Source organism: Mya arenaria, chromosome 17 (assembly GCF_026914265.1).
Source record: "Mya arenaria isolate MELC-2E11 chromosome 17, ASM2691426v1".
Lineage (NCBI taxonomy): Eukaryota > Metazoa > Mollusca > Bivalvia > Myida > Myidae > Mya > Mya arenaria.
In genome coordinates this window covers 17,970,449-17,998,414 of record NC_069138.1, presented here as the reverse complement: position 1 = coordinate 17,998,414, position 27,966 = coordinate 17,970,449, and the positions used below count along the sequence as shown (strand labels likewise).

The following is a 27,966-nucleotide window of genomic DNA, read 5'->3' as shown; positions in this document are numbered from 1 at the left end:
GGGTGTATGACAAACCTGAGGTTGTGTTTTACAATTAACTGACTTTTTTGGATCAAAAATAGAAAAATGAACAAATTTCAGGCCTATTTTTTAACCATTTTCTGTTCCTGAAATCGGTCTGACGTGGTCAAAATCTGTCCAGACCTGCACATTGTTGGGTTTTAGAAGCCCTGCCTTTTTATGTTTATGAAGAATGGCATTTCGGCCATTTAAAGTTTTATTTTTTAAAGCTAGTAAAGTTTGTTGTTTTACAAGTTATAATATAGTCAGAAAATGTTCAATAAAAATTATAAAATACACTTTTTAAGGAATGTTTGAACTTTCCATTGATACTTGAGTAATTTATTGTGTTTATAGTCAATCTTTAGTGTGCAATATTAGAGGTAGGGACACTAGTCTTCCATGACCTGGGTCTTGGTATGTCAAACACATGTGGCAAGTTATTTTAAATAATGTCCATATATGAGGAAGTTACAGATCTGACACGACCACCTATACTCTATGTCCGTACATGCAGCATTCTTTAGTATTCAAACACTAAGTGTGACCTTGACCTAAGAGGTAGGGATACAGGTTTTGCACTCGACCTGCGTTTTGGTATGTCAAACACATGTGGCGAGTTATTTTAAGATATGTCCATACATGAGAAAGTAACAGCTCGGACACGACAACCTATACTCTATGTCCTTATATCCAGCATTCCATAGTATTCAAACACTAAGTGTGACCTTGACCTAAGAGGTAGGAACACTGGTCTTGTACGCGACACATCGTCTTTATATGCCGAACATATGTGGCAAGTTATTTTAAAATCTGTCCATACAAGAGAAAGTCACAGCCAAGAAACGAGAAGTTGAGCCGGACACACAGTAGGATGGAAGGTGTGATTTTAATATGCCCATCTTTGGGTGCATTAAAAGAAACGCTGCATTGCAGACATTCATTTTGCACCAAAAATCAATACGGTCGGGAAAATAATTTTGAAACAAAAAGTAAAATTCAATTTATTTATTTTTTGTACTTTTCAGAAAATTAGACCCGCCGGTTTTGTAAACCAGTTTATATAAAAGTAGTGGCCTTACTAAAAAAAGTAAAAAAAAACAATCATAGAAAACCTGGTCGGTGGTGTTTATGGATTTTAAATCACAGAATGGTTTGGAAATACTTGTCATTGAGTCAATGTAAAGCTTGTGTTTATTCTAGATTACATGTTAATTCATGTTTGGGTTAATAGAGTTAAAACAATGAAAAACAAAGAAAGAGTTGAACACATGTGTCAATGACATTTACCAGTTGATGCCGATAGTTGTAATTGTGCAAAACATTTAGATAAAACAGATATTTCACTATAAATGAGATTTGTTGTTGTAACTAAGGAATACTCTTTAAAATGAAAAATAAACAAACATAAACATATAGAAGTATAGATGCCCTGTGAACGCATACAAAAAATGGCAGAGTTGGGAGAAAATGAAAATATCCGATACATAATTATGGATTTCTGTCAGTTTACTATTGTTGGTACATAAAGTTAAGTCACATGCTAGATTTATTATTTTGCTATGTGATTTTTATGTACTGATGTGGTAATTTGCTGCAAGATTTGAATTTGAAATGGATTTGGTGAACATCCCATGGTAAATATCCCGGTCCGAAAATATCTGGACTTAGCATGGATCGGGTTACACACAACTAGGTCTGAATATATTCGGACCCCGCATGGTAAGGGTAAACTCAAATCTAGGTCTAGATTGGTTTTTAGTTTTTCAGGAATTGTTTTCACAATATTAAAGCTCAAATGTCTTCATAAAATGTTACTTCCTTGTTTACAAAATTGGTAATTATTTCACTTTATTGACAAAATAACTGAGACAATGTTTAGAAAATGTAATGTTTTGTTTAAATACAGTGCAATTTTTGTGTATTTTAATGCGTAAAATGCGCCTTCTCTTTGTTTGTTTTTTAAATTTAATATTGGTCAGTTTTTAAGCGTTCTGCATTCACTTTCAGGGGTCGACACTAACCATTTTGCCAAGGGACCCCGAAGGGACACCAACATCTGAAATCAGGTGTCCCTTCCTGAAATTAAGAGTCCCTTCCATTTATTACATTTTTTTTCATTAATGAGCCTGTTTTAATATTAAATTGAACATACAAATCCAGTGCCTTTTACTTTTCAATTTGTAATTCAAGTATACACCATATTATACATGTTTTCAACAGCATGCAATGACAAGTTAGTTATAGCACAAAGTCACCCATGTGAACCTCTGGCAATGGCAGAGAGGAAGGTTTGGGTCTTAAGTCGGTAGATTGGATTCAAAAGTGGTAGAATGTCTAAGTCACACAATAGGTACAATGTAAACAAAAACTTGATGTTGTTACTATTTTTAGATTTTCGGAAAATACGCATTATAAATGCCATGGTCCAGGTTCTTGTCAGATGTCATTGCTTTTGATTGAAAAACAGTAGAAATATTACATCTGGCTTGTGAATCAATCAGACTGCCCAACAAGTGTAGTGCATACTGGAAGAGCAGACAACTGGAAAATAGTGTATGTATATTTTCGCGCCAAAATGTCATATTTTTTTATCCATTGATTGAAGATAAATAATAAAAGTTTGGGAATTTTATTTCTATAATGTTTTGATCAAGGCATAAAACAAAGAATGCTGAATAGTAGGATGGCTTCCCAGTAAACTAGTTCCGTAGGATGCCAGTCTTTTGTGCCGTAAATGTTACTGTAACAACTCGATGGTCGCATCATTAAGGCATCAAAGTCAGCAGTTTTGGCATCTTTTTGGGCGGTTCTGACACATGAGCAAACTAGTTCACCATAATTATTGTACCGATTATAAAAGTTTGTCACCTCTGACACCATAATTATTGTACCGATTATCAAAGTCCTTCACCTCTGACCTTGTTGATAATGTAAACAACAAAGCGGAAGCGTTAACCCGCATGCGCACTGTGAAATGACCTGTTTATTTATAGGTTCATGACGTAATTATAGTGAAAAGGTCAGCCATACTTTCGCTTTGGTGTGTGCGACATATTAATATTAATATCTTTTTTACATGCACAGTCAAGAAAGTTTAGGTAATTAATTCATGAAACGCTATTTATTATTGATATTTAGCTTTTATCGGTCAAAATTTAAGTGTCCCGACGGAATACCGGACTTTGAAGTTCAGGTGTTCCTCCCGAAAAATTGGTGTCCTCGGGATCCCGTTAGTGTCGAACACTGACTTTTGCTTTAGCATACCCTTAAAGCTAAACAAATGTCTTGCTGAGTGATATTCAATGTATCTTGGATAAAAATGTAGTTTATACATGTATACATACAGTCAATTTCATTGATGTTTTATATGCACAGTTTATGTAAGATTTAAACTGTGTGTTTAATTAGAACTTTGAAACTTTGAGTGTATTAAAACATGCATTTATAGGAGTTTAAGAAGTTAAAATGTCAAGTAAATGATATAAATTTTCAATGTTGTTATGTTGTTCTCTGATTTTCACCCTTTAAGAGTATGTTTTGTGACTTTTTTCCTTTCTTCTTTTTTTTCGACCACCCAGTGGACATTTTTTCCCAAAAATTCTTGTAAACCAAAAAATAAACAAGAGCTGTCACAGTATGTGAAGAATGCCCCCGAATGTGACATTGACCTACGAACAAGGTCAGTACATGAAAAGTTGATCTTGCCTTTATGTGTCAAATACATATGGCAAGTTATTTTAAATTTCCTCTGAACATAAAAAAATACCACCCATACTTGACAACCTACACTGTTATGTCCTTATATTCTGAATTCCCTTGTGAATGAACACTTATCTTTCACCTTAGAGGTAAGGACATGGGTCTTGCACAGGACACGTCGTCTTCGTATGTGGAACACATGTAGCAAGTTATTTTAAAATCTGTCGTTACAAGGGAAAGTTACAGCCCGGACACGACAACCTATACCCTATGTCCTTGTATGCAGCACTCTATTGTGAATAAACACTAAGTGTGACCTTGACCTTTGAGGTAGGGACACGGGTCTTGCACGCGACACGTCGTCTTGGTATGTGGAACGCATGTGGCAAGTTATTTTAAAATCTGTCCATACAAGGGAAAGTTACAGCCCGGACACGACAACCTATACTCTATGTCCTTTATGCAGCACTCCATTGTGAATAAACACTAAGTGTGACCTTGACCTTTGAGGTAGGGACACGGGTTTTGCAGGCGACACGTCGTCTTGGTATGTGGAACACATTTGGCAAGTTATTTTAAAATCTGTCCATACAAGAGAAAGTTACAGCCCGGACACGACAACCTATAATTAGTTCTATGTCCTTATATGCAGCACTCCATTGTGAATAAACACTAAGTGTGACCTTGACCTTTGAGGTAGGGACACGGGTCTTGCACGCCACACGTCGTCTTGGTATGTGGAACACATGTGGCAAGATATTTTAAAATCTGTCCATACAAGGGAAAGTTACAGAGCCGGCCGGACGGACGGACGGACGGTGCGATTTTAATATGCCCACCTTCGGGGGCATAAAAAATATTAGTTACTAATATTTTAAACAAACTGTGGCAAACGTCATGTACAACTAATTTGTAGTTACATATTTTTTTTTTACTTTGCAGACTTCCTTTATTGCTAATCAAATCCTAGATTTATCTTATTTATGCATTTTCTAAAACCAGGTAAAATCAAAAAACATATATTATATAGTAATGGATGTTGTTGACCATGGCTTTTGGTTGATTGCCACAGTGAAATATTACCGTATTTTCTTAAGACAATTATTCTTCCCACTGGGGCAATTATCAACCAAAATCCATGGTCAACAATATTTTATTCTATAAGTAACTTTAGAACGAAGCCTGGACTTGAGCTTTGCGTCTTTTAAACACTGTTTTATTTCTTATTATAAATTGTATACATACCTGCATTTCGCTCTTGCACAAAACTCTGGTTCCGTTGTAGAGCAGAGCCCTAGACCTGAATATGAATAGTCTGGAATCAAGGGACCCTGTGTCATAGTGACCGCTGATAGAAATACCAGGAACAAACAGCCTGAAAATATCACAACAACACAGATATTTATATGTACACCTACATACACATACATCTGACCACGGCCAAGAAGCTTGTGGCATACATTTTCAATCAACTAGATGTATATGTTTTGAATAATAAAATATTTAATTGCAAGAATTGACATCTTTGCTCAAGTACTCAAGTAACTCTCCCTGTATTGTTAATTTTCACATATTGGGTTGAGACAGGATCTACCATATATTAAATAATCCTCCTAAGATTCACATATTGTGTATTGTTTTCACTTGTAAACAAAAAAATCGTTTTTTATTGTTCTATTAAGTAACAATCATCACCAGCCATACATTTGATCAATCCTTTCAGGAGTTTATTTACACAGACATTTCTCTTAATACACCTTACTCAGCTCTAAAATTACTAACATTCCAGTAAAATTTCAGAAACCCAACAACCGATTGCGCCTTTGTGAAGGACTTTACTCTCTTGTATCATACTTTTAGTCAAACATATGCTTTGTGAACATTCAGTGTGATTCCACTTATTAAAATACACAGATATCAACACTAAAAATCAGTTAAATGATTCATTAAACTGAAAAAATTGAATAGAGTATGATGTGGCACATTCCTTTTTATCCCAGTTACTTGATGTGGTCATAATTCAACATGGCAAACACTTGCATCTTGTAGGTACGAATATAATTATCATGTCGAGCCCTCACACTGGAATCGGTTAGTTAAAGTCAACTACTGTTCATTTTGGGAGGCCAATAATGAAAATGGCACTACGAATTACTGTCTTTGGCCTATTTTACAGCAGACAGTTGTCTAATTGTAGTAATAAGGAGAAATTTGTACAATCTCAAGTTAAAAATAAGATATATTTATACTACCTTTGAATAGCAAGTTAACTTTCTGATGTCCGTTGGAGATCTCCATGTAGAACAGGCTAAGGCATATCACTGCCAACAGGCTACAACATTGCATGAGGAATGCACCTGAAACATTAAACTCAAACATGGCTTATCATCCATCTAGAAGGCCAAACTCATCCTCAATGAGGCCATACCTTTCATATTCAGCTGGCTGCTGGAGCCAGTATTCAATCTCAGCTGGGACTGCTTTCTTGCTTTTTGTTACATTGTCAGGTAAACAAGAACAATGTATGGTATTTAGAGGATATTTGTTGAATTCAGTGTAAAAACATATTTCATTTCACAATAAAATATAATCTAAACATGACTAAGAGTGTAGTGGTCAAATTAGCTGAAGCCTGCAAGCCCTACACTGGTAAAATGCTTTCCGGACTTGCACAAATTCTGGATTTTATATAGCAGGCCAAGGCTTTTTCCAAAATTTGATGACAAGCAATAATATAAGAATTCAGGCTTGTTCATACAAAAGTCCAATTTTGATGACTACAATTGGGTTGCTTATAAAACTGACTTAAAAATTACCTCCTTGATTTTTGTAGCAAAGAAACAGGAAATGCCATACACTTCCAAGCCCTACTGCTATGATTATGAGGAAACATGCAGCAAGAAACTGGAGAATGGCCCGCGTTGAGTGCATATGTTCACTATCTGCTGATTCCTTCTCGCCTGTATCCATTCTACTGCTGACCAAGGGAACCAGGTTTGGGTAAAGGGAGAGCAGCGGATATTGTGTCAATTCAATTTCAGTCTGAAAAATATTAATACAATGTATTAACAATATGTAGTACATGGTATATCACATTGTTCTATTTTCAGCATCAAGCAAATTGCTCATCATGCAAATTTAACACTCCTAGTAATATGTATGATGATCTCTGATTTGAGCAATGAATAAAAGAAAATACAGATTCACATTATCTTAAAGTTTTAAACTTACAACTGGCTGAAATTGGTAAATGGATAATAAAAACCACCTCCCAATGCAGCCAAATGCTACAGCTAAGATTGATGCACCCTAGGGCCACTATAAGAAGACAATATGGCCCAGATTGAAGGACAATTTGACTATTAGCAAGAATCAAGCCAACCTTATCATACTGGCTTTCAACTATGTTCCCCACAAGTGACACTGTGCTAAGTTACGCCATTAAGGCATGAGAAAAAAGACCTTGGATTGAATTGTTTTCTTCTTTCTAGTAGATGCCAGTGAGTCATTGTGGATGGCACCACAGTGTTACAGCCGGGTCATTTGTTAAGGGCAGGGTGCTGGGTCAGAAATACCACTTTAATGCGCATTAAATGGGCACTTGCAAAGTTCAAGATTGTGTATGTTTTGGTATCCTAGAACAACCTATTTTCGACCACAACCTATTTTTGACCACAACCTATATTCGACCGCCCCCTGAAAATAGGAAAACAATTCTTTTTTTGCGTCACTTACGGTAAAAATAAGCTCCATAATTGTTAACCATAACAGTAGAACAGTCAGAAAACTTCATTTGAAAAAGAATGGGAATGCTAGTGTTAAAAAACTCCAGTTTTACTTGAAACAACACCAATTAGGCATTTTCAATTAATGCCAAATTAAGCCCTTCATTTAGAATGATTTCACATTTTAATTACTCCTTTAAAAGCATGCTGTTTTTGTTTGCCAGATTGTACATATATCTACCAAAGCCTATAACCTATGCTCTATCGTTTTCTAAGTATTGTGCACAACATTAAAAGTGCATCAAAATATGGTATATTGTTTATTCTAAAATTGATATAATTTATCTACAGGTGACTATATTGAATTGCAATTGGGCTCTCAGTTATCATAAAATTATACATATTGCAGCCTAGGCAGGTCATATGAGGCTCATTCAGAGTTGGACCAGTGATACCACGGTTCATGATGGCTGAATTTATTACTTTGTACCCATGTGAAAGCCATTAGAAGGGATGATGCATTCCTTTGCCCCTCTTGTGGTGATAAGTAACTATAAAGTGACTGTATGGAAAATATATAAACATTCAATTACTTTAAAAAAAATAAAAAAATACTTCAAACAGTTAAAACAAGTTAAACAAATTAAATGAAAAATATTGTGCACACACTTTTGTTGTGAAGTAAAGTCAAAGGTCATGGTCGAAAACAGGTTGTATCTTGGTCAAATACAACATGTGACAGCCGTCATTTTGGATTAAAAATGTAAACAACAGACGATTGAAACAGATTTAATTTCGTTTTTTCAAAGATGAATGATTGTTTTAAATGATTCACACAAACATTTATCTTTTATCATCACTTATTTATGATTGAAATGTAAATAATTCTTAGGCGGTCGAAAACAAGTTGTTCCGGGATACTACTTTCAATACTAATTGTTATGAATACTTAAGCTGTTGTCATTGAGTCAAAATTATGTATATTCATTTATTTCATACTAATTTCTGAAACATGACTCAACTACATGATGCAGTTGAGTCATGTTTGAGAAATTATTATGAAATAAACTGAAACATGACTCAACTACAATACATGATGTAGTTGTCATGTTTTAGAAATTAGTATGAAATAAATGAATGTAGTAGGGCATGAATGTGTCCATTTAAAAATATAAGTGAATGTGATATCACAAAACAATGAAACTTATTTTGATAAGCATTAAATCTGATATTTTAACTGTTTACCTGTCCAACAGGGGCCAGAAACAAATTATTTTTGTTTATTTAAGCCTATATTTACAAAGAAAACATTTTTTTTGGTTTCTGCCCCCTGTGACAAGGGGTCACGGACACTACGGACCATGGATATACGGACCAGACATTACGGACCAGATTTAGGGACACTACGGACCAGATTTAGGTACATTACGGACCATCTTCAGAAACTTACGGACCATCATTTATAATGTTTTTAAACATTTTTTTTTAATTTATTCACTCATTGGTCTTAAATTTGTTAATAAATACTTGAATATTAGTGCTCAGTATGAAAATTATCTTTAATGTAACTGAAAAATCCAGGAAATTCCAATGTTAAACATCAATGTATTTTTAATAAAATATTATAATAATTTGAATAATAATGAACGAAATATGTGTTTATCCTATAATTGTAAATGTGAATATTAATGTTTTCATATGTGATCGATTGCTTTCTGAAATAAACTTTGAATCGTCATATTTGTTTGTTTTCCGTTTCAACTGTTTTAATTGAAAGGTTCAGTCAAGGCGGGGAATCCACGTGACCAAATGGTTGGTTTCAGTGCAAGATGGCGTCACCAAAACGCTCGACTCGAGCCGAAAATCAACGTTATATCTATAATTATGTATATTGTTTATTTAATATATGCTCGATTTATTTTGGTAAATAAACTGTTTTGGAAAATACTTCTGCTCGATTTATTTTGGGAAATAAACTGTTTTGGAAAATATTTCTTCTGTTGCTTTTAACTGATTTAACTGCCGATCTTTCAAATTTCGTTCATTATTGTTCACATAATTGTTATAAATGCATAGTTCTTTAACACCTTTTGGAATTTCACAAGATTTTATATTGAGATCTATTCGAACTTCACGGGATTTTTCAGTTTTATGGAAGATATAACGTCATACTGAGCACTCATATTCAAGTATTTATTAACAAATTATAAACTAATGAGTGATTAATTTAAAAAAAAAATGTTTAAATCATGGTCCGTAAGATTCCGAAGATGGTCCGTAATGTCCCTAAATCTGGTCCGTAGTGTCCCTAAATCTGGTCCGTAATGTCTGGTCCGTAATGTCCATGGTCCGTAGTGTCCGTAATTCGTGACAAGCCACAATAATGTGCGTTTAGGGAACTTTTTTAACATTTGGATATTCATTTTGTTCCCTAAACGCCACAAGTCAACTGAGCCGTACCAATGTAAAATAATTATATTCTTCAACTGTTACTGGGTCGGTATGAAATGCATTCAACAAAGAAATTGTGTAACGCATACAACATAGGCAAAGAAGGGCTTTCACATTTGCATACAACATACACAAAGAAGGATGTTGAGAAACGCATACAATATAGAATAAGAACAAAAATATTGACAGTGGAATTTTATTGTTAAAATCAATAAATTATTATGTTTATGAAGTTTAGTCAAGTGAAAAATAGTTAATTCACTTTATTTTTGAATTTTGCTTTTAGAATTAAAACCTAATTGATTGTTTGTAAACTTTTTGTTTTGTTTGAATAGGGAAAAGAACCTTATTTCAAATCATTAAAATTGGTTTAATGGTTTAATATCTAGATTTATAAAGAAACAATTTAGTATTTCTTTTATGAAAACTTTGAAATCGGGGAAAGCAAAGACACGGAACAACAATAACAAAATATAAATTTTAAGATTACCTGAAGAAGCATGAGGATTATAAAACCAAACACAGAATTACTTTTAATAACTTTCATTTCATCATAAGATGAAAAACTAAACCATTTTTTGGTAGTTGTAAAAATGTCTGAATTGATGATTTGTATTGTAATAGGTGAAAATAGGATTTATAAGTTCTTACCATTATTGCAAAATGAGAAATATAGATAATTATTAATATATTTTGTAAAGGGATAAACCTCAGATGTTAAATTTGTTTAATAGTTTAACTTTTAATGCAAAAAAACAACATTTGATCTTTCCGTATCCAATACATTCATCAGAACAAACAATCCCAAATATATAAAATGATCCTTTTGAAATTATAAATTGAAAGGAAAAATGAGTAAAAAGGGTAGGTATATATATTTCGTGTAGTAAATTTGGTTATTCTGTTAGATTAAATTTGTAGTTATTACATGTGCATATTATATTGATTGCAATATTTGTGATTAGAATAAATTTATCATTTTTTTTTTATAAACAATGGCTTTAGTAATAGGACATAGTCAGACAAAATATTTGTCAGAGTGCTTGGATAAATCGTGTTATAGTGTTTTCTTTCCAATAAAATGAGTTGAGAAATAACAATCCTTTGATTTCATTTATTGACTTCCTTATTATAAACTCCCCAAAATTCTGAGACAATACTCCAATTATCCATGATAGCAGGTGCTATGCAATCGTTTGTTTGTTCTTTATTCACACATCGTTAATTTAAGGGATGCCATAAAGATAGGTGTTAGGTGACTAATGAAAAATATATAATGAATCATGATTATGTCATTAATGAATCATAATTATGTCATTTGGACACCTTATGGCAGACAATACACATAAGTAATCTCCAATAACTGGTATTTTACTGGACAAGTGACCCTTAATTTTATTGGATAAGTGACCCCTACCAATCTGTATATAGTACACAGTTTCTGTGTATTGATCAGATACTGTCTAGATTTACAAAATCATCAAATTCAATAAAGATTAAGATCATCTTAATCTTTATTGAATTTGATGATTTTGTAAATCTAGACAACACATTAAGTTTAACGCCAAAGAAAACACAAAATCCCGGGAAAGCAAAAAACACTTTTTTTACTCTGCATTAACGCCAAAATTACTAATTAAACATCAAGGACTCCAAAGCAGGAAAAAAAGATTTTTTTAAATTAAAGTTTGAGGCAAATTGAATTCATAAAATCCCTAAAATAGAACCATTACCAGAAAAAGAAAAATGTGAAAGCTTTGTATATAATGAACTAGTTTCAGAAATGTTTCTTACTGGTCAACCTTAATTTGACTGTTAATGACAAAAACTTAACAAAAGGCTTTCTTTGAAACATATGGAAGCAGCACATATTTTGTATAGAACACATTTACTTAGTACGTAATACTATATAATGTCTCCCACTTTTCGATGAGGATGAAGAACGGTGGAAATATAATTTTAATATAGACCCAACGATTTCGCCTGCATGTCAAATTCACCACACCCGTAAAGACCAACAAATATTGTGTTAACACACCTTCAGATAATTCAACAACCACTGAGGAATTTCTGTGTTTTTCATGCAATATTTAAGTAAAAAATTACTCATTAAAGTAATCAAATGAATGTACATTTATCATGTGTAAACTCTTTACATCCCACATGCTTCTCTGTTGTATTCATTATTTTTTATATATTTATGCAAATGTGTTGTTCATTTCGGATACAGTTTATAATTGTTACATATAATTTACAATAATTCTTAAAAATACATGTATGTCTTTTATCAAGTACCAGGTGCTTTACTAAACTTATGAGAAATTATTTATATAGATTTATTTTACAAGTTTCTGATGTATTGTAATCAGTGTGACATGATATGTTTCTGTTTCCTAAATGTACTTATATACTTGTAGTATACACAATGAATACAATCTTTAATTTATCCAATTGCAAAGTTTTCATAAACTTTTTGTTTCCTTCAAGCTATTAAACCAATTTTAATGATTTCATATAAGGATCTTTTCCCTATTCAAACAAAACAAAAAGTTTGAAAAACAAATCAATTATGTTTTAGTTTTAAAAGCAAAATTCAAATATAAAGTTAATAAACTATTTCTCACTTGACTAACCTCATAAACATAATAATTTATTGATTTAAACAATAATATTTCAATGTCAATATTTTTGTTCTTATTCTATATTGTATGCGTTTCTCAACATCCTTCTTTGTGTATGTTGTATGCAAATGTGAAAACCCTTCTTTGCCTATGTTGTATGCATTACTCTATTTCTTTGTTGTATGCATTTCATACTGCGCCACTGTTACTCCACAATACTGAACACTTCACTGTTAAATTTAAACAAAAAAGTTACACTTTTATTATTTTAGCCAATACCTTTTACTTAATGCACTTCAGTGTGTTATGAAACACACATAATTAGTTTAATTTAGATCGACTTCTGTCAATAAAGCATCGCCATTGTTGTTGTTGTTGTATATCTTGTCCCGCACGGTGTGCGTAGTAAAAATTCACCTTCGCCCGTAAAATGTCAATTATATATATATACGAATCACAGTTTATGTACGCACATATTATGTTAAAAGTTCACAGGTTTAAAATGTTATCGCGTAGGTTTATGTATGTACGCACTATATAATAGATATTGGGGGCGTATTATCAACGATCGTACGCGCAAATATTATCGTAAGTTTGTCGTACGTCAAATTTACGATCGTAACCGCGTCTTACTAAGATTCGTAAACTTACGATTATCTTAACTGGTGCGTTAAAGTTACGACAGGTAAAAAAAAGACCGTCAGTTATATCTATATAACTTATTCAAAATTTCATTGAGTGCTTGAATTAACTCAATGCTTTTATATAAGTTTTATAAATGATGTATCAAAGTAGAGCAATATAAAGATACACCAGGTAGCATGTACTGTACTGTGGGGGCGTATTATCAACGATCGTACGCGCAAATATTATCGTAAGTTTGTCGTACGTCAAATTTACGATCGTAACCGCGTCTTACTAAGATTCGTAAACTTACGATTATCTTAACTGGTGCGTTAAAGTTACGACAGGTGAAACGCTCTCGTAAATTTCGTAAATATGGCGGCGTTGTTTGTTTTCGGCCAAAGAAGAAGAAAACAACGCACCTTTAAGGATCGCATTTCATCCTTAGATCATCTGTCAGATGTGGAGGTTGTGGACCGATATAGACTCTCACGAATCGCCATTATTTATTTGGAAGATAACCTAAGAAATGACCTTTCACCTCCTACAAACAGGTCACAATCGGTATCGTCTATGACGAAGGTAAAACTGTACTGGTACTCTTAAAAAAAAGACCGTCAGTTATATCTATATAACTTATTCAAAATTTCATTGAGTGCTTGAATTAACTCAATGCTTTTATATAAGTTTTATAAATGATGTATCAAAGTAGAGCAATATAAAGATACACCAGGTAGCATGTACTGTACTGTATGTATATGAGCAATAAAGACCTCAAAACGAAATGAGAATGACACAGCATTTTAAATAAACCTTTGCAAAAAACACATACCTTCATTGTCCATGTTATCCGATAATTGTGAAATATAGTAATAGTAAGAAGGCGAGTCCAGCAAACATCAGCAGGGCTCGCCACAAGAAATGAAATGCACCGTAAATCCTTCAAACATGTAAATATTTACAGCCATAAATTTCCAGATAAAATGAGGTCAATAACAATGACGTCATGTATTGAGAATCATCGATAGCCTATTTCAGTAATCATACACTATAGTCTTTTTCAATAAGGTATTGGAAAAATACATTTCATATATAAAAGCAGACGTACTAAACAAGTTAGTGAAAAAAGGGGTTGAACGTAAATATGTATTGCTACGAAAAGCTCTTTTTAAAATTTAATATTTCTGTAGTAATATAAACTACTTAATTTGTGTAACAGGTGCTGGTTGGGCTTAGAGTTCTGTCTAAAGGAAATTTCTTATCAGAGGTAGCCGACCTGCACGGCATATCGAAGCAAACAGCGTCAAGGGTGTTGCATGAGTTTGTAGACGCTGTAAATCGAAATATTGACAATATAAGGTAAGTTACTTAAAGGATATAACTCAATCATTGTGTTATTTGTGTGCAATACCCCCCCCCCCCCCACCTTTCTTCGTCTATTTTTGTTTTTGCCCCTTGTCGTATACCTTAAATTACGAAGCGCGTTATATATATAAATATATATATATATATATATATATATATGCCATCATACTAGTAAAATGCACAATGCAGTGTGGATGGACCTTAAACATCACAGGTTATTTAACAGAGTTCTTTATTCTGTAATCACAGTATAGATTAACATATTTTTGAGTTTAACGCATTAGTAATGAAACACTTTCTTTTGCCAGATTTCCAAGAACACAACAAGAATTGGCAGAAGCAAAACTTGGCTTCTACAAAAGATGCAAAATTGCCAATATCGTAGGTAGGCAATACGTATAAGTAATGACTATATGACTTCATGCATACTAACTGATGGGTTGAAAGTTCGTATTTTTTAATAGTAGTATTTCGTACTCATTTATATTTAAATGATACAGGAACTTATTTCAATAATTTGAATTGAAATTGAAAAATGGTCCGACGGGAAAAGGTAATTCTCTGATGAAAGGTGCACACCAATCTGTTATTTACTTGATGTATTTTAATATAGGTGCAGTCGACGGAACACTCGTCCCTATCATTGCCCCGAAAGACAGTGGCGAAGCCTACATATGCCGGAAAGGATTCCATGCTATAAATGTGATGGCTACATGTAGCCACGACAGAAGGTAAATCGTTTTATTTGATTATTACCTATATATCTAGGTAATGAGATCATCTATCGGCATTCTGTAATTGTCGACCTTAATATTTAATCATTGCATTTTGAGATCGTTTTAGCCCTTTTCCTATTATATATTAGGTTCATCGACATTGTCGCCAAGTGGCCAGGGTCGCAGCATGATTCTTCTGTCATGAACACCTCGTCGTTGAAGGTAATGGCTATATGACTGAATAAGTAAGCCATGTATTATATACAAGAGTTCTGCTGGCATTTGTTTATCTATTTGGAAACCCTTGGAAAAACAATTAGAATCATGATAGGTCCATGTATCAAACCTAAGAACTTTTCTTTCGACTACTGTACTTGTTTATCCTTTAAATATTAACCAACCTCAAACTTTTAGGTGCACATATTTTGACAGTTTACGTGACACACGTTATTTTCTGCTTAGAAATGCAAGACATACTGATTTTTAAAACCACTTCTTGTCCATTATCTAACACAGGAACACATGGAGAGTGAGAGGCCAGGGATGCTGCTGGCTGATAGCGGTTATCCACTCACTACCAGCCTGCTAACTCCGCTTGCTAATCCCGTAACGCCTGCTGAAGCAAGATATAACAACGCGCAGAGCAAGGGAAGGATGGTTATCGAGCAGAGTTTTGGAATCCTGAAAGGAAGGTTTCGGTGGGTTATCTCAATCCTTCCACCATACACCTCATCGAACACAGACTTTATAGTTGAACCTTATTTTAGAATTGAACACTCTTTATGTTTACTCGCCCATCTACTAATGCATTTTATACGACACTGTTTCTTGTTACGATCCGTAACATCACCATTATGTTTACAATTTACAGATGTCTCCACAAAACCGGCGGTGTGTTGAGTTACAGTCCCGAAAAGTCGTGTGCAATTTTTATGGCATGTGCCAGGTTGCACAATATGTGTTTGGATTGGGGTCTGACACTGGACGATGCCCAAGTAGTGGACCCAGGCCAAGATGCTATGGAGGCCTGGATGGGACAACCAGGCTTGCAGGTGCAAGAACTGCGACGACGAGTTGTGAACACTTTTGTGTGAAATTGAACGTAGTTTGTTTGTTCCATTTCCTTTAATTTAAATAGTTTGTGATCGCTTTGTGTTAATACATGATGCAAAGTATAATGCAAATGAATGTGTGCACTTACTAAGTGATGTAAAAGTAAACAACAAATATACAGTATTGTGACCTTTACATGGAAGTTATTGGTTGCAAATGGACTGAACATGTTGCCCTGATTAACAGAGTGATCATTTTGTACAAGTATTACAATTAACTGTTATTCAAGTCATATATGTAATTTATGCAATTGATATGAATTGTCAAAATGGAACAAATAACAAAGAAATGCCAAAACAAATCATTCGTTTTCCAAAGTCCCTTTTTAATGCTGGCATATCCGCAATGTTAACACATTTGTAAACATTCAACAAGACGGTGTTTTAAAACAACGTATTAAAGCCATATTTTTTATTCCACCATGCAATTTTGCAAACCTAATATTTGAGCTAATTTGCTTATTATTTAACAAATAGGATCAATTTTCATACTTATAAGAGATGTGTTCATTCAAATAACCTTAAAGCGTTTAAATGTATGAAATTGGGAGAATATTTCTTCATTTTCTTTAAGCTGCACTCTCACAGATGTACCGTTTTGATAACTTCTTTATTTTTGTTTTGGTATTTAAATTAACAATTTGTTTGCTTATATCTGTATTCCAAGTGGCCCTGAGTAGTTTTGTCTTTGCGCCAAAATTAACAGGGAATGGGCCTGTCTTAAGTCAGGGATGCGGTGACATTTGACGGTGATTTTACCAGCAGTTTGTCTCCAGCGGGGATTTCACCTCGGGTTGGCTGGACCAAAAAAGTCCCCGCTATCCCCCTGGCCTGGGGGGGGGGGTCCGTTGTTACAATTGACTGGTTTATTTATGTCTTAAACTATTACTAACGCGTAAAGAAAAATGCATAAAACATCAATTTTCAATCTCACAAAAAACTGCGATCAATTATTTTAGCAGCAGTCTTATATAACTGGTTTCCATGCATTTTTGCAAAATCAGCCCATTCCAAGACAAAAATTAAAAAAGTTGTCGAAACGTTCACTCTGTGAGAGTGCAGCTTTAATATATGGTTTCCTTTTACTTCATTGTTACTTTTAGAGAATGTTTTGTTGTTGATAAAATACCCATTCTTATAGTTTTAGGATATTGCTTAATTTCAGTCCAATATCCAGTAAATAAGACACACTGCAAGTCTAATGAAACCAAAATACCCTCATGTTTTTCATCTGAGTTGTAACAAGCTGTCTGCTGCACATGATGAATTATATTGAAAACATAATTTTCTTTAGCATATCACCTGTTATATTACTTTATATAGTACCTTCATATCAGTCCACTTCTTTTTAACCTCAGGGGCGACTCTGGAGTTTCCCCCGATACTGTTCACCCTGCAAAACAAAATTTAATGAATTGAATATGTATATATCAATCATGAACATTTTGTGAGTATGAAATAAATGTGCTAATTAATATTAAATAATTATGCCTAGGGTATATCTCCCATTCTCAACAACAAAAACAGCAATTCAATCAACATATACAGTATCGACTTTTAATCTTCAGTTAAAAAAAAAAAACAACCCAATTTTAATTTAGTAATTTATTTAATACAAATCGACTAAGGAAAATAAAACTTGTTTATGACTAGTCAGAACAGATACTAGCCTTAACATATCCATATACATTTTAATATATGTACAGGTGTCGATAAACAGATTCACAACTACTGATACAAGAAAGTTAACAAATAAACAAAAGGAAAAACCTGTCAGCCACTTCTCCCCAGTTCATTTTGAGTGTGTTTGTACTGGCCCGGCATAGCTCTATAAGCGTATTTCTTTCTTCTATCGTCCAGTTTGGCCCTCGCTTCTTTTCTTTTCCGCTTAAAGACATCCTCTAACAGAACTTTTACAACTTGTTTACGTCCAAGTGAAAACTGACAGCAGACACCAAACATCAGATAAAATACCTTCGTTTGAAGAGCTCGCTTTAACTGCGCATGCGTACGATTATCGTAAGGTTACGAAATACTGATATAATTGCGACAGGCTTGATAAGACGCTCGTAGCTAAAATCGTAAACCTGTCGTAAACACTTACGATACGATTTTTCGTACGATCGTTAATAATACGCACCCTGTATGTATATGAGCAATAAAGACCTCAAAACGAAATGAGAATGACACAGCATTTTAAATAAACCTTTGCAAAAAACACATACCTTCATTGTCCATGTTATCCGATAATTGTGAAATATAGTAATAGTAAGAAGGCGAGTCCAGCAAACATCAGCAGGGCTCGCCACAAGAAATGAAATGCACCGTAAATCCTTCAAACATGTAAATATTTACAGCCATAAATTTCCAGATAAAATGAGGTCAATAACAATGACGTCATGTATTGAGAATCATCGATAGCCTATTTCAGTAATCATACACTATAGTCTTTTTCAATAAGGTATTGGAAAAATACATTTCATATATAAAAGCAGACGTACTAAACAAGTTAGTGAAAAAAGGGGTTGAACGTAAATATGTATTGCTACGAAAAGCTCTTTTTAAAATTTAATATTTCTGTAGTAATATAAACTACTTAATTTGTGTAACAGGTGCTGGTTGGGCTTAGAGTTCTGTCTAAAGGAAATTTCTTATCAGAGGTAGCCGACCTGCACGGCATATCGAAGCAAACAGCGTCAAGGGTGTTGCATGAGTTTGTAGACGCTGTAAATCGAAATATTGACAATATAAGGTAAGTTACTTAAAGGATATAACTCAATCATTGTGTTATTTGTGTGCAATACCCCCCCCCCCCCCACCTTTCTTCGTCTATTTTTGTTTTTGCCCCTTGTCGTATACCTTAAATTACGAAGCGCGTTATATATATAAATATATATATATATATATATATATATATATATGCCATCATACTAGTAAAATGCACAATGCAGTGTGGATGGACCTTAAACATCACAGGTTATTTAACAGAGTTCTTTATTCTGTAATCACAGTATAGATTAACATATTTTTGAGTTTAACGCATTAGTAATGAAACACTTTCTTTTGCCAGATTTCCAAGAACACAACAAGAATTGGCAGAAGCAAAACTTGGCTTCTACAAAAGATGCAAAATTGCCAATATCGTAGGTAGGCAATACGTATAAGTAATGACTATATGACTTCATGCATACTAACTGATGGGTTGAAAGTTCGTATTTTTTAATAGTAGTATTTCGTACTCATTTATATTTAAATGATACAGGAACTTATTTCAATAATTTGAATTGAAATTGAAAAATGGTCCGACGGGAAAAGGTAATTCTCTGATGAAAGGTGCACACCAATCTGTTATTTACTTGATGTATTTTAATATAGGTGCAGTCGACGGAACACTCGTCCCTATCATTGCCCCGAAAGACAGTGGCGAAGCCTACATATGCCGGAAAGGATTCCATGCTATAAATGTGATGGCTACATGTAGCCACGACAGAAGGTAAATCGTTTTATTTGATTATTACCTATATATCTAGGTAATGAGATCATCTATCGGCATTCTGTAATTGTCGACCTTAATATTTAATCATTGCATTTTGAGATCGTTTTAGCCCTTTTCCTATTATATATTAGGTTCATCGACATTGTCGCCAAGTGGCCAGGGTCGCAGCATGATTCTTCTGTCATGAACACCTCGTCGTTGAAGGTAATGGCTATATGACTGAATAAGTAAGCCATGTATTATATACAAGAGTTCTGCTGGCATTTGTTTATCTATTTGGAAACCCTTGGAAAAACAATTAGAATCATGATAGGTCCATGTATCAAACCTAAGAACTTTTCTTTCGACTACTGTACTTGTTTATCCTTTAAATATTAACCAACCTCAAACTTTTAGGTGCACATATTTTGACAGTTTACGTGACACACGTTATTTTCTGCTTAGAAATGCAAGACATACTGATTTTTAAAACCACTTCTTGTCCATTATCTAACACAGGAACACATGGAGAGTGAGAGGCCAGGGATGCTGCTGGCTGATAGCGGTTATCCACTCACTACCAGCCTGCTAACTCCGCTTGCTAATCCCGTAACGCCTGCTGAAGCAAGATATAACAACGCGCAGAGCAAGGGAAGGATGGTTATCGAGCAGAGTTTTGGAATCCTGAAAGGAAGGTTTCGGTGGGTTATCTCAATCCTTCCACCATACACCTCATCGAACACAGACTTTATAGTTGAACCTTATTTTAGAATTGAACACTCTTTATGTTTACTCGCCCATCTACTAATGCATTTTATACGACACTGTTTCTTGTTACGATCCGTAACATCACCATTATGTTTACAATTTACAGATGTCTCCACAAAACCGGCGGTGTGTTGAGTTACAGTCCCGAAAAGTCGTGTGCAATTTTTATGGCATGTGCCAGGTTGCACAATATGTGTTTGGATTGGGGTCTGACACTGGACGATGCCCAAGTAGTGGACCCAGGCCAAGATGCTATGGAGGCCTGGATGGGACAACCAGGCTTGCAGGTGCAAGAACTGCGACGACGAGTTGTGAACACTTTTGTGTGAAATTGAACGTAGTTTGTTTGTTCCATTTCCTTTAATTTAAATAGTTTGTGATCGCTTTGTGTTAATACATGATGCAAAGTATAATGCAAATGAATGTGTGCACTTACTAAGTGATGTAAAAGTAAACAACAAATATACAGTATTGTGACCTTTACATGGAAGTTATTGGTTGCAAATGGACTGAACATGTTGCCCTGATTAACAGAGTGATCATTTTGTACAAGTATTACAATTAACTGTTATTCAAGTCATATATGTAATTTATGCAATTGATATGAATTGTCAAAATGGAACAAATAACAAAGAAATGCCAAAACAAATCATTCGTTTTCCAAAGTCCCTTTTTAATGCTGGCATATCCGCAATGTTAACACATTTGTAAACATTCAACAAGACGGTGTTTTAAAACAACGTATTAAAGCCATATTTTTTATTCCACCATGCAATTTTGCAAACCTAATATTTGAGCTAATTTGCTTATTATTTAACAAATAGGATCAATTTTCATACTTATAAGAGATGTGTTCATTCAAATAACCTTAAAGCGTTTAAATGTATGAAATTGGGAGAATATTTCTTCATTTTCTTTAAGCTGCACTCTCACAGATGTACCGTTTTGATAACTTCTTTATTTTTGTTTTGGTATTTAAATTAACAATTTGTTTGCTTATATCTGTATTCCAGTAATGTAACAATGATGACAAACAATCAGCTTGGTTTCATAAATCCTGTTTTATGGCTAAAAGCGTTACTTACAGTTAAAGGAGAATGCATTAATTTAAACATATTTTTTTAAACTTAATTACAAAAATCTGCGATCTGATTTCTTTATCAGCCGTCTTATAGCATTGGTTTCCTTGCATTTTCGCATAAATTTGCTTGTTCCAAAACAGAAAATAAAATTAATTGTCAAATGATTCAATCTGTGAGAGTGCAGCTTTGAGGTTTTACATAAATACCTAGTTTTTTTACCCAAGTTCCTATTCTAATCAGGTGCAGGAAAAATTTGGCTTAAAATTATGACATAAACATAACAACATATAAATATCACATATTTTTTACGAGCAATTTAAGGGCTATTTATTGACAGTATATACCCCATGGATGGGGGCACTCTTATTAAATACACCACCCTCCTACAGAAGCAAATTTGGGATTCAAATTAGCAAAACAAACACGCACCCATACACTTTTTAAATAATTGCCCCCCCCCCCCCCCAATTTTATATGTTTTACTGGGGTAACCCTAAATAAAACCTCTTTAACACAACAAATATACAATTATGTCAACAACTTAGACTATCACAGTAGCATTATGCAAAAGTGCAGTACATTGTAAAAATGTAACAGGTAAATGGGATAAGAACTAAAAGACATTAAGATATTTATGATATCACCCATGTCATTTTAACCATAATAACAAATCAATTATGCGCAACATTACACACAGAACATCATACAACATAATTATGGCAACAGAATGGCACACTGCAACAATGTGCATTTCCTGATGTCTCAATGAATAACATTCAATAACTTACACAAATCAAAAACCTTAAAAGCTCAACTAATTGACCTTAAAAGCTCAACTAAATAACCTTAAAAGCTCAACTAATTATTCTTTCATCAATACATTTCTATTGATACAATACAATGCCGTTCAATATCATTTCTGCTTTGTACATATCCTTCATTTAATAATGCCTAACTTGCCAAAAAAAGTGTTTTTCTAGTTTATATTTGATTGCAAAACGTTGTCAGAATAATTTATTTTACAACTGCAATTCAATATAACAGTTATGTCAGAATAATACACCCATTTTATACAGGGAGTTCATAACAGTTTTAGTTTTATAGCAATACCTTTCCTAAGAACATCATAGGCAAATATAATATTGCACCAAAACATAAACAAGTAAATGCATCTGGGTCCAAAAACTGACTTTCACTTCGAGGAATAAGTTAAATTCTACACTTTTGAGGAAACACCCATTCAGTTTCAATTACATCCGAATTTGGCACTAAGCCTAAACTTTGTACAAAAGAGTGTAGGTTCAGGCTTTTTATCATACAACACATACAAAGAATTAAGAGTACATACAGACAAAACTAAAGTAACTTTAAATGCCTCTTCTTGTAATCAACTGTACATTTGATGTTTCAGAACATCACTTCCAATGGTTATATAAATATTTCATTGACGTCATTTACGAAAAAATGCTTGTTTTAGTGTAAGATGGCAATATATTTAACCTCATGAAAACATAAAATATAGTTTTTAGTGCCCACTTGGTGGAATTTATTACAATGTTAAACTGAAATGAACAAATTAATAATCTTTTATATACATGGCAAATTTCTCTTCAGGGACCTAAGTTCAAATCTTAGATGAAAGGCAGTAAGTTACACAAACACTATCACATCACAGTGCAATTCACATATCATAAAGTTTACTCTTAAACAGCTGGCCCCAATATCTCAAAACATCTTATGAAGCATAACAGGTGTACAAAGCTTATTTTTATAGGCCAAAATACATACTGTAACTGAACTTTGATAAATGAAAGAGTTAATTGTGATAACCATAAACATAATTCCCATTCAAAGTCTAAAGTATCTTAAAGCCGTCGTAAGACAGCGCGCTCGTCTACGTCGCTTTGACTTAGAATACAATAACGTATAAAAATACCAAGTTTGGTCTCTTTATGTCAAACCTAACTGAAATTATTCGATACATAAGGTGACTTTGATGCTGCCCTTTTGATGAGTTATGTTTCTTGTTGTAATATGGTCGTAAATAATTTTGCCCAAAACTTTAACCCAAGTCAATCAGGGGCCATAACTTGTATTAAGGATATGGAGTTATGTAACCTCATTGGCTGATGGTCCTGAACAATTGTGTGAAGTATTAAGTCAATTGAATGAAGGGTATAGAAGTTATTAAACAATATCCCAACCTGCCCTAAAACTTTAACCTAAGTTCCATAGTCAATCAGAGGCCATAATTTGTATAAAGGATAATATGGAGTTATCTAACCTCATTATGTGATGGCTCTGAACATCTGTGCGAAGCATTAAGTCAATTGAATGAATGGTATTGGAGTTTTAAGTGAAAATCCCAACTTGCCCTAAAATTTAACCTGCCCTAAAACTTTAACCTAAGTCAATCAGGGGCCATAACTTGTATTTAGGATAATATGGAGTTATGTAACCTCATTGATTGAAAAAGTGTTGAGAAATTGTGGCCAGTTGAATAATATAACTTAACACATTTTCAATGAGTCTAAGAAACCGATACATAATTTAAATGAATGTTTTCTTAAATTAATATTCAAAATGTAGAAGGTCAACGGATTTTTCTTTTTGGTATTCTAACATTTTCTTCAATGTAGAATCTATTGATGACAGAATACTGTTTTGTTGCTCCTGGGCCATCACCATTCGCAGTTGAAGATTTGATGTGGAACCCCCTGTTGCATTACAAGAAGCTGAAATTAGAAAAAAAAACATTAAATAAAGATGGTCTAATTAAATGGGTAAGACATTAAAAGAATCAAGAAGAAGTTAAATACTTAAACAACATCGGTGCTCACTCAGCTTTAAGAAATTTTATTTATGACACAATTTACAAAATTATCTTTGTATTAGTTTTAAACATAGAGAATGACAACAAAAGCAGGTTATAGTTTCATGCTGGAGACTGATTTGACATAGTTACTTTCTTAAATTTTCATTGATTTAATTCTGGGGAAATCACCTTGTGTAAAGATCAATCTGTTTATTTATAATGCTCAAATCATTTTATTAGAATGATAAAAACAGATTTCCATCAAATAAATTATATGTCTATAAACCTTAATGGAATATCATGAAAAAAACTCACAAAACTTTACTGATGATGAGCGGTCTTTCACATTAGCTGCTGCTCCCTGGATCATGTCTTTTTCTTCTTCTTCTTCTTCTTCTTCTTCTTCTTCTTCTTCTTCTTCTTCTTCTTTAAATAGAAATAACAAATGGTAATTTAAATGTATAGTATAATTGAATTTGTATGATATAACATGACTTGCCATTTTTTAAAACAAGTATGAAGAAATGGAAAACTTTGGAAGCAAACTTGTGGCATGTTTTATAATTTTGTGGTAGTTATACGACACATATATTTGATATAATGCAATGACATTAAACGCAGAATGTTAACTAGGGTCCCTTCATTAAATTTGGTTTAAATATACGGCACTACCTGTATTCGATTCCTGGATTGAAGAAACCCCGCACTGCACGCCTCCAGGAATGCCATCAACTGACACCTTTGGAATGGTTGTCAATACCTGAAAGGTTTTTTTAAATGTAAGAAATACCACTACAAAAAAATAACAATTATCTTTATGAAACATATGCACTTATATTCAAACAACAAACTTTTAATTGCATTGTAAAGCAAATTGTTTAAAAGAAAAGAACTGTTTCAAATATAATATATTTTATATATTCTAATTCAGCAAAACAATATCACACAATTGGCTTAATCAATATAGCTTGATATTTGTTCAAAGAATATTGAAAAACAAACTGATCAAACATGTGAAGTTTCATTGAATTTGGGTAGGTAGTTTCAGAGGATAAGTTTTTTAAGCAATTGTTGACGGACGGACTGACTGACAGACTGATGCCGGACAAAAACCGATCACAATAGCTCACATTGAGCACTTCGTGCTCTGGTGAGCTGAAAATACATAGGATAAGCTTCATTTCAGTATAGCAATACACTTCCAATAAATTTAAAATGGATCTTCAGTTTAATAGCAAGCACTTTTGCATAGGATTGATTCATATGTTAACAGATAACGTTTTGTTTATTGTGGGTGACTATTATAATTACCATTTCCTCCCAAGAATCCAGATTTATAGTCTTCAACCCATTTCCTGTCTGCCTGCTTTCTGTCCGTTCTTGCTGCGCCTTCCTCTTTACATTGCTCTGTAATTTAACAAACAATAACATATATGATAGTGTATATTATGGCAAAGTAAACAAAACACTTAACATCATATCAAATTAGTATGAAATAACACCTGGAAATATTATGCAGAACAAACAAATAATTTGATAGAATATTTAAATCAAGTAAATAAAGCAAAAGAAACTTAGATATGATACAGATATAAGGAAAGCATCTATACAATATTATACTAGTTGACTTGTTAAAGCTGCACTCACAGATCTATATATGTTTAATGTTATGCACCAGTCAATTGTACCCCCAGATCCACGGGTATACCAGGGATATCCGTGGAAATTGGCCGTGATTTTACATTCCAAGTGGCCCTGAGTAGTTTTGTCTTTGCGCCAAAATTAACAGGGAATGGGCCTGTCTTAAGTCAGGGATGCGGTGACATTTGACGGTGATTTTACCAGCAGTTTGTCTCCAGCGGGGATTTCACCTCGGGTTGGCTGGACCAAAAAAGTCCCCGCTATCCCCCTGGCCTGGGGGGGGGGGGGGTCCGTTGTTACAATTGACTGGTTTATTTATGTCTTAAACTATTACTAACGCGTAAAGAAAAATGCATAAAACATCAATTTTCAATCTCACAAAAAACTGCGATCAATTATTTTAGCAGCAGTCTTATATAACTGGTTTCCATGCATTTTTGCAAAATCAGCCCATTCCAAGACAAAAATTAAAAAAGTTGTCGAAACGTTCACTCTGTGAGAGTGCAGCTTTAATATATGGTTTCCTTTTACTTCATTGTTACTTTTAGAGAATGTTTTGTTGTTGATAAAATACCCATTCTTATAGTTTTAGGATATTGCTTAATTTCAGTCCAATATCCAGTAAATAAGACACACTGCAAGTCTAATGAAACCAAAATACCCTCATGTTTTTCATCTGAGTTGTAACAAGCTGTCTGCTGCACATGATGAATTATATTGAAAACATAATTTTCTTTAGCATATCACCTGTTATATTACTTTATATAGTACCTTCATATCAGTCCACTTCTTTTTAACCTCGGGGCGACTCTGGAGTTTCCCCCGATACTGTTCACCCTGCAAAACAAAATTTAATGAATTGAATATGTATATATCAATCATGAACATTTTGTGAGTATGAAATAAATGTGCTAATTAATATTAAATAATTATGCCTAGGGTATATCTCCCATTCTCAACAACAAAAACAGCAATTCAATCAACATATACAGTATCGACTTTTAATCTTCAGTTAAAAAAAAAAAAAACCCAATTTTAATTTAGTAATTTATTTAATACAAATCGACTAAGGAAAATAAAACTTGTTTATGACTAGTCAGAACAGATACTAGCCTTAACATATCCATATACATTTTAATATATGTACAGGTGTCGATAAACAGATTCACAACTACTGATACAAGAAAGTTAACAAATAAACAAAAGGAAAAACCTGTCAGCCACTTCTCCCCAGTTCATTTTGAGTGTGTTTGTACTGGCCCGGCATAGCTCTATAAGCGTATTTCTTTCTTCTATCGTCCAGTTTGGCCCTCGCTTCTTTTCTTTTCCGCTTAAAGACATCCTCTAACAGAACTTTTACAACTTGTTTACGTCCAAGTGAAAACTGACAGCAGACACCAAACATCAGATAAAATACCTTCGTTTGAAGAGCTCGCTTTAACTGCGCATGCGTACGATTATCGTAAGGTTACGAAATACTGATATAATTGCGACAGGCTTGATAAGACGCTCGTAGCTAAAATCGTAAACCTGTCGTAAACACTTACGATACGATTTTTCGTACGATCGTTAATAATACGCACCCATTGTCACACTGGCATAAAAATAGTTCATAGTTCATAGTCAGCCAAATTCTCGTATCATACTAGTGTCAACTGACTGGTTTGTGGGGGGCTGGCAGACCTTGGCGCAGTGTTGCTTTGGGTTTTCTTCTCCTGGGTTGGGATGCGCCAATTGTTCGGATTCGGACCTATTTTGAAACCATCTAGCAGGTGCCCGTTATCTTTCCGCTCAATGGGTGCGTATTATTAACGATCGTACGAAAAATCGTATCGTAAGTGTTTACGACAGGTTTACGATTTTAGCTAC

General features: G+C 33.7%; 3 protein-coding genes and 1 pseudogene across 5 annotated transcripts in view; 2 read left to right on the top strand and 2 right to left on the bottom strand.

Moving 5' to 3' along the window:
- Nucleotides 1-18,372, bottom strand: part of LOC128224525 (uncharacterized) — a 31,040-nt gene extending 12,668 nt beyond the window's left edge. Inside the window, exons 1-5 of one of the 3 annotated variants that reach the window (XM_052934399.1) lie at nt 18,087-18,372; nt 17,643-17,709; nt 6,519-6,744; nt 5,955-6,059; nt 4,948-5,077 (exon numbers count right to left, since the gene is read on the bottom strand). In XM_052934399.1, the coding sequence (XP_052790359.1) occupies nt 4,948-5,077; nt 5,955-6,059; nt 6,519-6,744; nt 17,643-17,709; nt 18,087-18,214 (656 nt within the window). In that variant the 5' untranslated portion in view covers nt 18,215-18,372. Of the gene's footprint in view, nt 1-4,947; nt 5,078-5,954; nt 6,060-6,518; nt 6,745-12,778; nt 12,988-13,545; nt 13,684-17,642; nt 17,710-18,086 lie in introns of those variants that run through there. The other 2 variants (XM_052934400.1, XM_052934401.1) reach the window with 2 other exon arrangements.
- Nucleotides 13,350-16,987, top strand: LOC128224526 (putative nuclease HARBI1). Its single transcript, XM_052934403.1, has 7 exons — nt 13,350-13,705; nt 14,343-14,482; nt 14,797-14,873; nt 15,102-15,219; nt 15,354-15,426; nt 15,721-15,902; nt 16,076-16,987. Exons 1-7 carry the CDS (start codon nt 13,499-13,501, stop codon nt 16,296-16,298), a joined length of 1,020 nt encoding a protein of 339 aa, XP_052790363.1. The 5' UTR covers nt 13,350-13,498; the 3' UTR covers nt 16,299-16,987.
- Nucleotides 18,373-18,922: 550 nt separating the features above from the next.
- Nucleotides 18,923-22,392, top strand: LOC128223117 (putative nuclease HARBI1; annotated as a pseudogene).
- A 1,269-nt stretch (nt 22,393-23,661) lies between these two features.
- On the bottom strand, nt 23,662-27,599 carry LOC128223115 (uncharacterized). Its single transcript, XM_052932373.1, has 6 exons — nt 27,311-27,599; nt 26,869-26,934; nt 25,768-25,863; nt 25,129-25,216; nt 24,772-24,873; nt 23,662-24,376 (listed from the first exon to the last, which is right to left on the bottom strand). The coding sequence occupies exons 2-6, from the start codon at nt 26,872-26,874 to the stop codon at nt 24,213-24,215; spliced, it is 456 nt and encodes a 151-aa protein (XP_052788333.1). The 5' UTR covers nt 26,875-26,934; nt 27,311-27,599; the 3' UTR covers nt 23,662-24,212.
- Nucleotides 27,600-27,966: the final 367 nt, after the last annotated feature.

Bases quoted from the DNA above. Each gene is read 5' to 3' on its own strand.
- LOC128223115 (XM_052932373.1), bottom strand. The intron at 24,874-25,128 runs GTAGTGCCGTAT...AAGAAGAAGAAG, and splicing joins AATCCAGGAATCGAATACAG to AAGAAGAAGAAGAAGAAGAA. The intron at 24,377-24,771 runs GTGAGTTTTTTT...TTCTAATTTCAG, and splicing joins CTCATCATCAGTAAAGTTTT to CTTCTTGTAATGCAACAGGG.
- LOC128224526 (XM_052934403.1), top strand. From the start codon at position 13,499: ATGGCGGCGTTGTTTGTTTTCGGCCAAAGAAGAAGAAAACAACGCACC. The intron at 14,874-15,101 runs GTAGGCAATACG...ATTTTAATATAG, and splicing joins CAAAATTGCCAATATCGTAG to GTGCAGTCGACGGAACACTC. The intron at 15,220-15,353 runs GTAAATCGTTTT...ATTATATATTAG, and splicing joins ACATGTAGCCACGACAGAAG to GTTCATCGACATTGTCGCCA.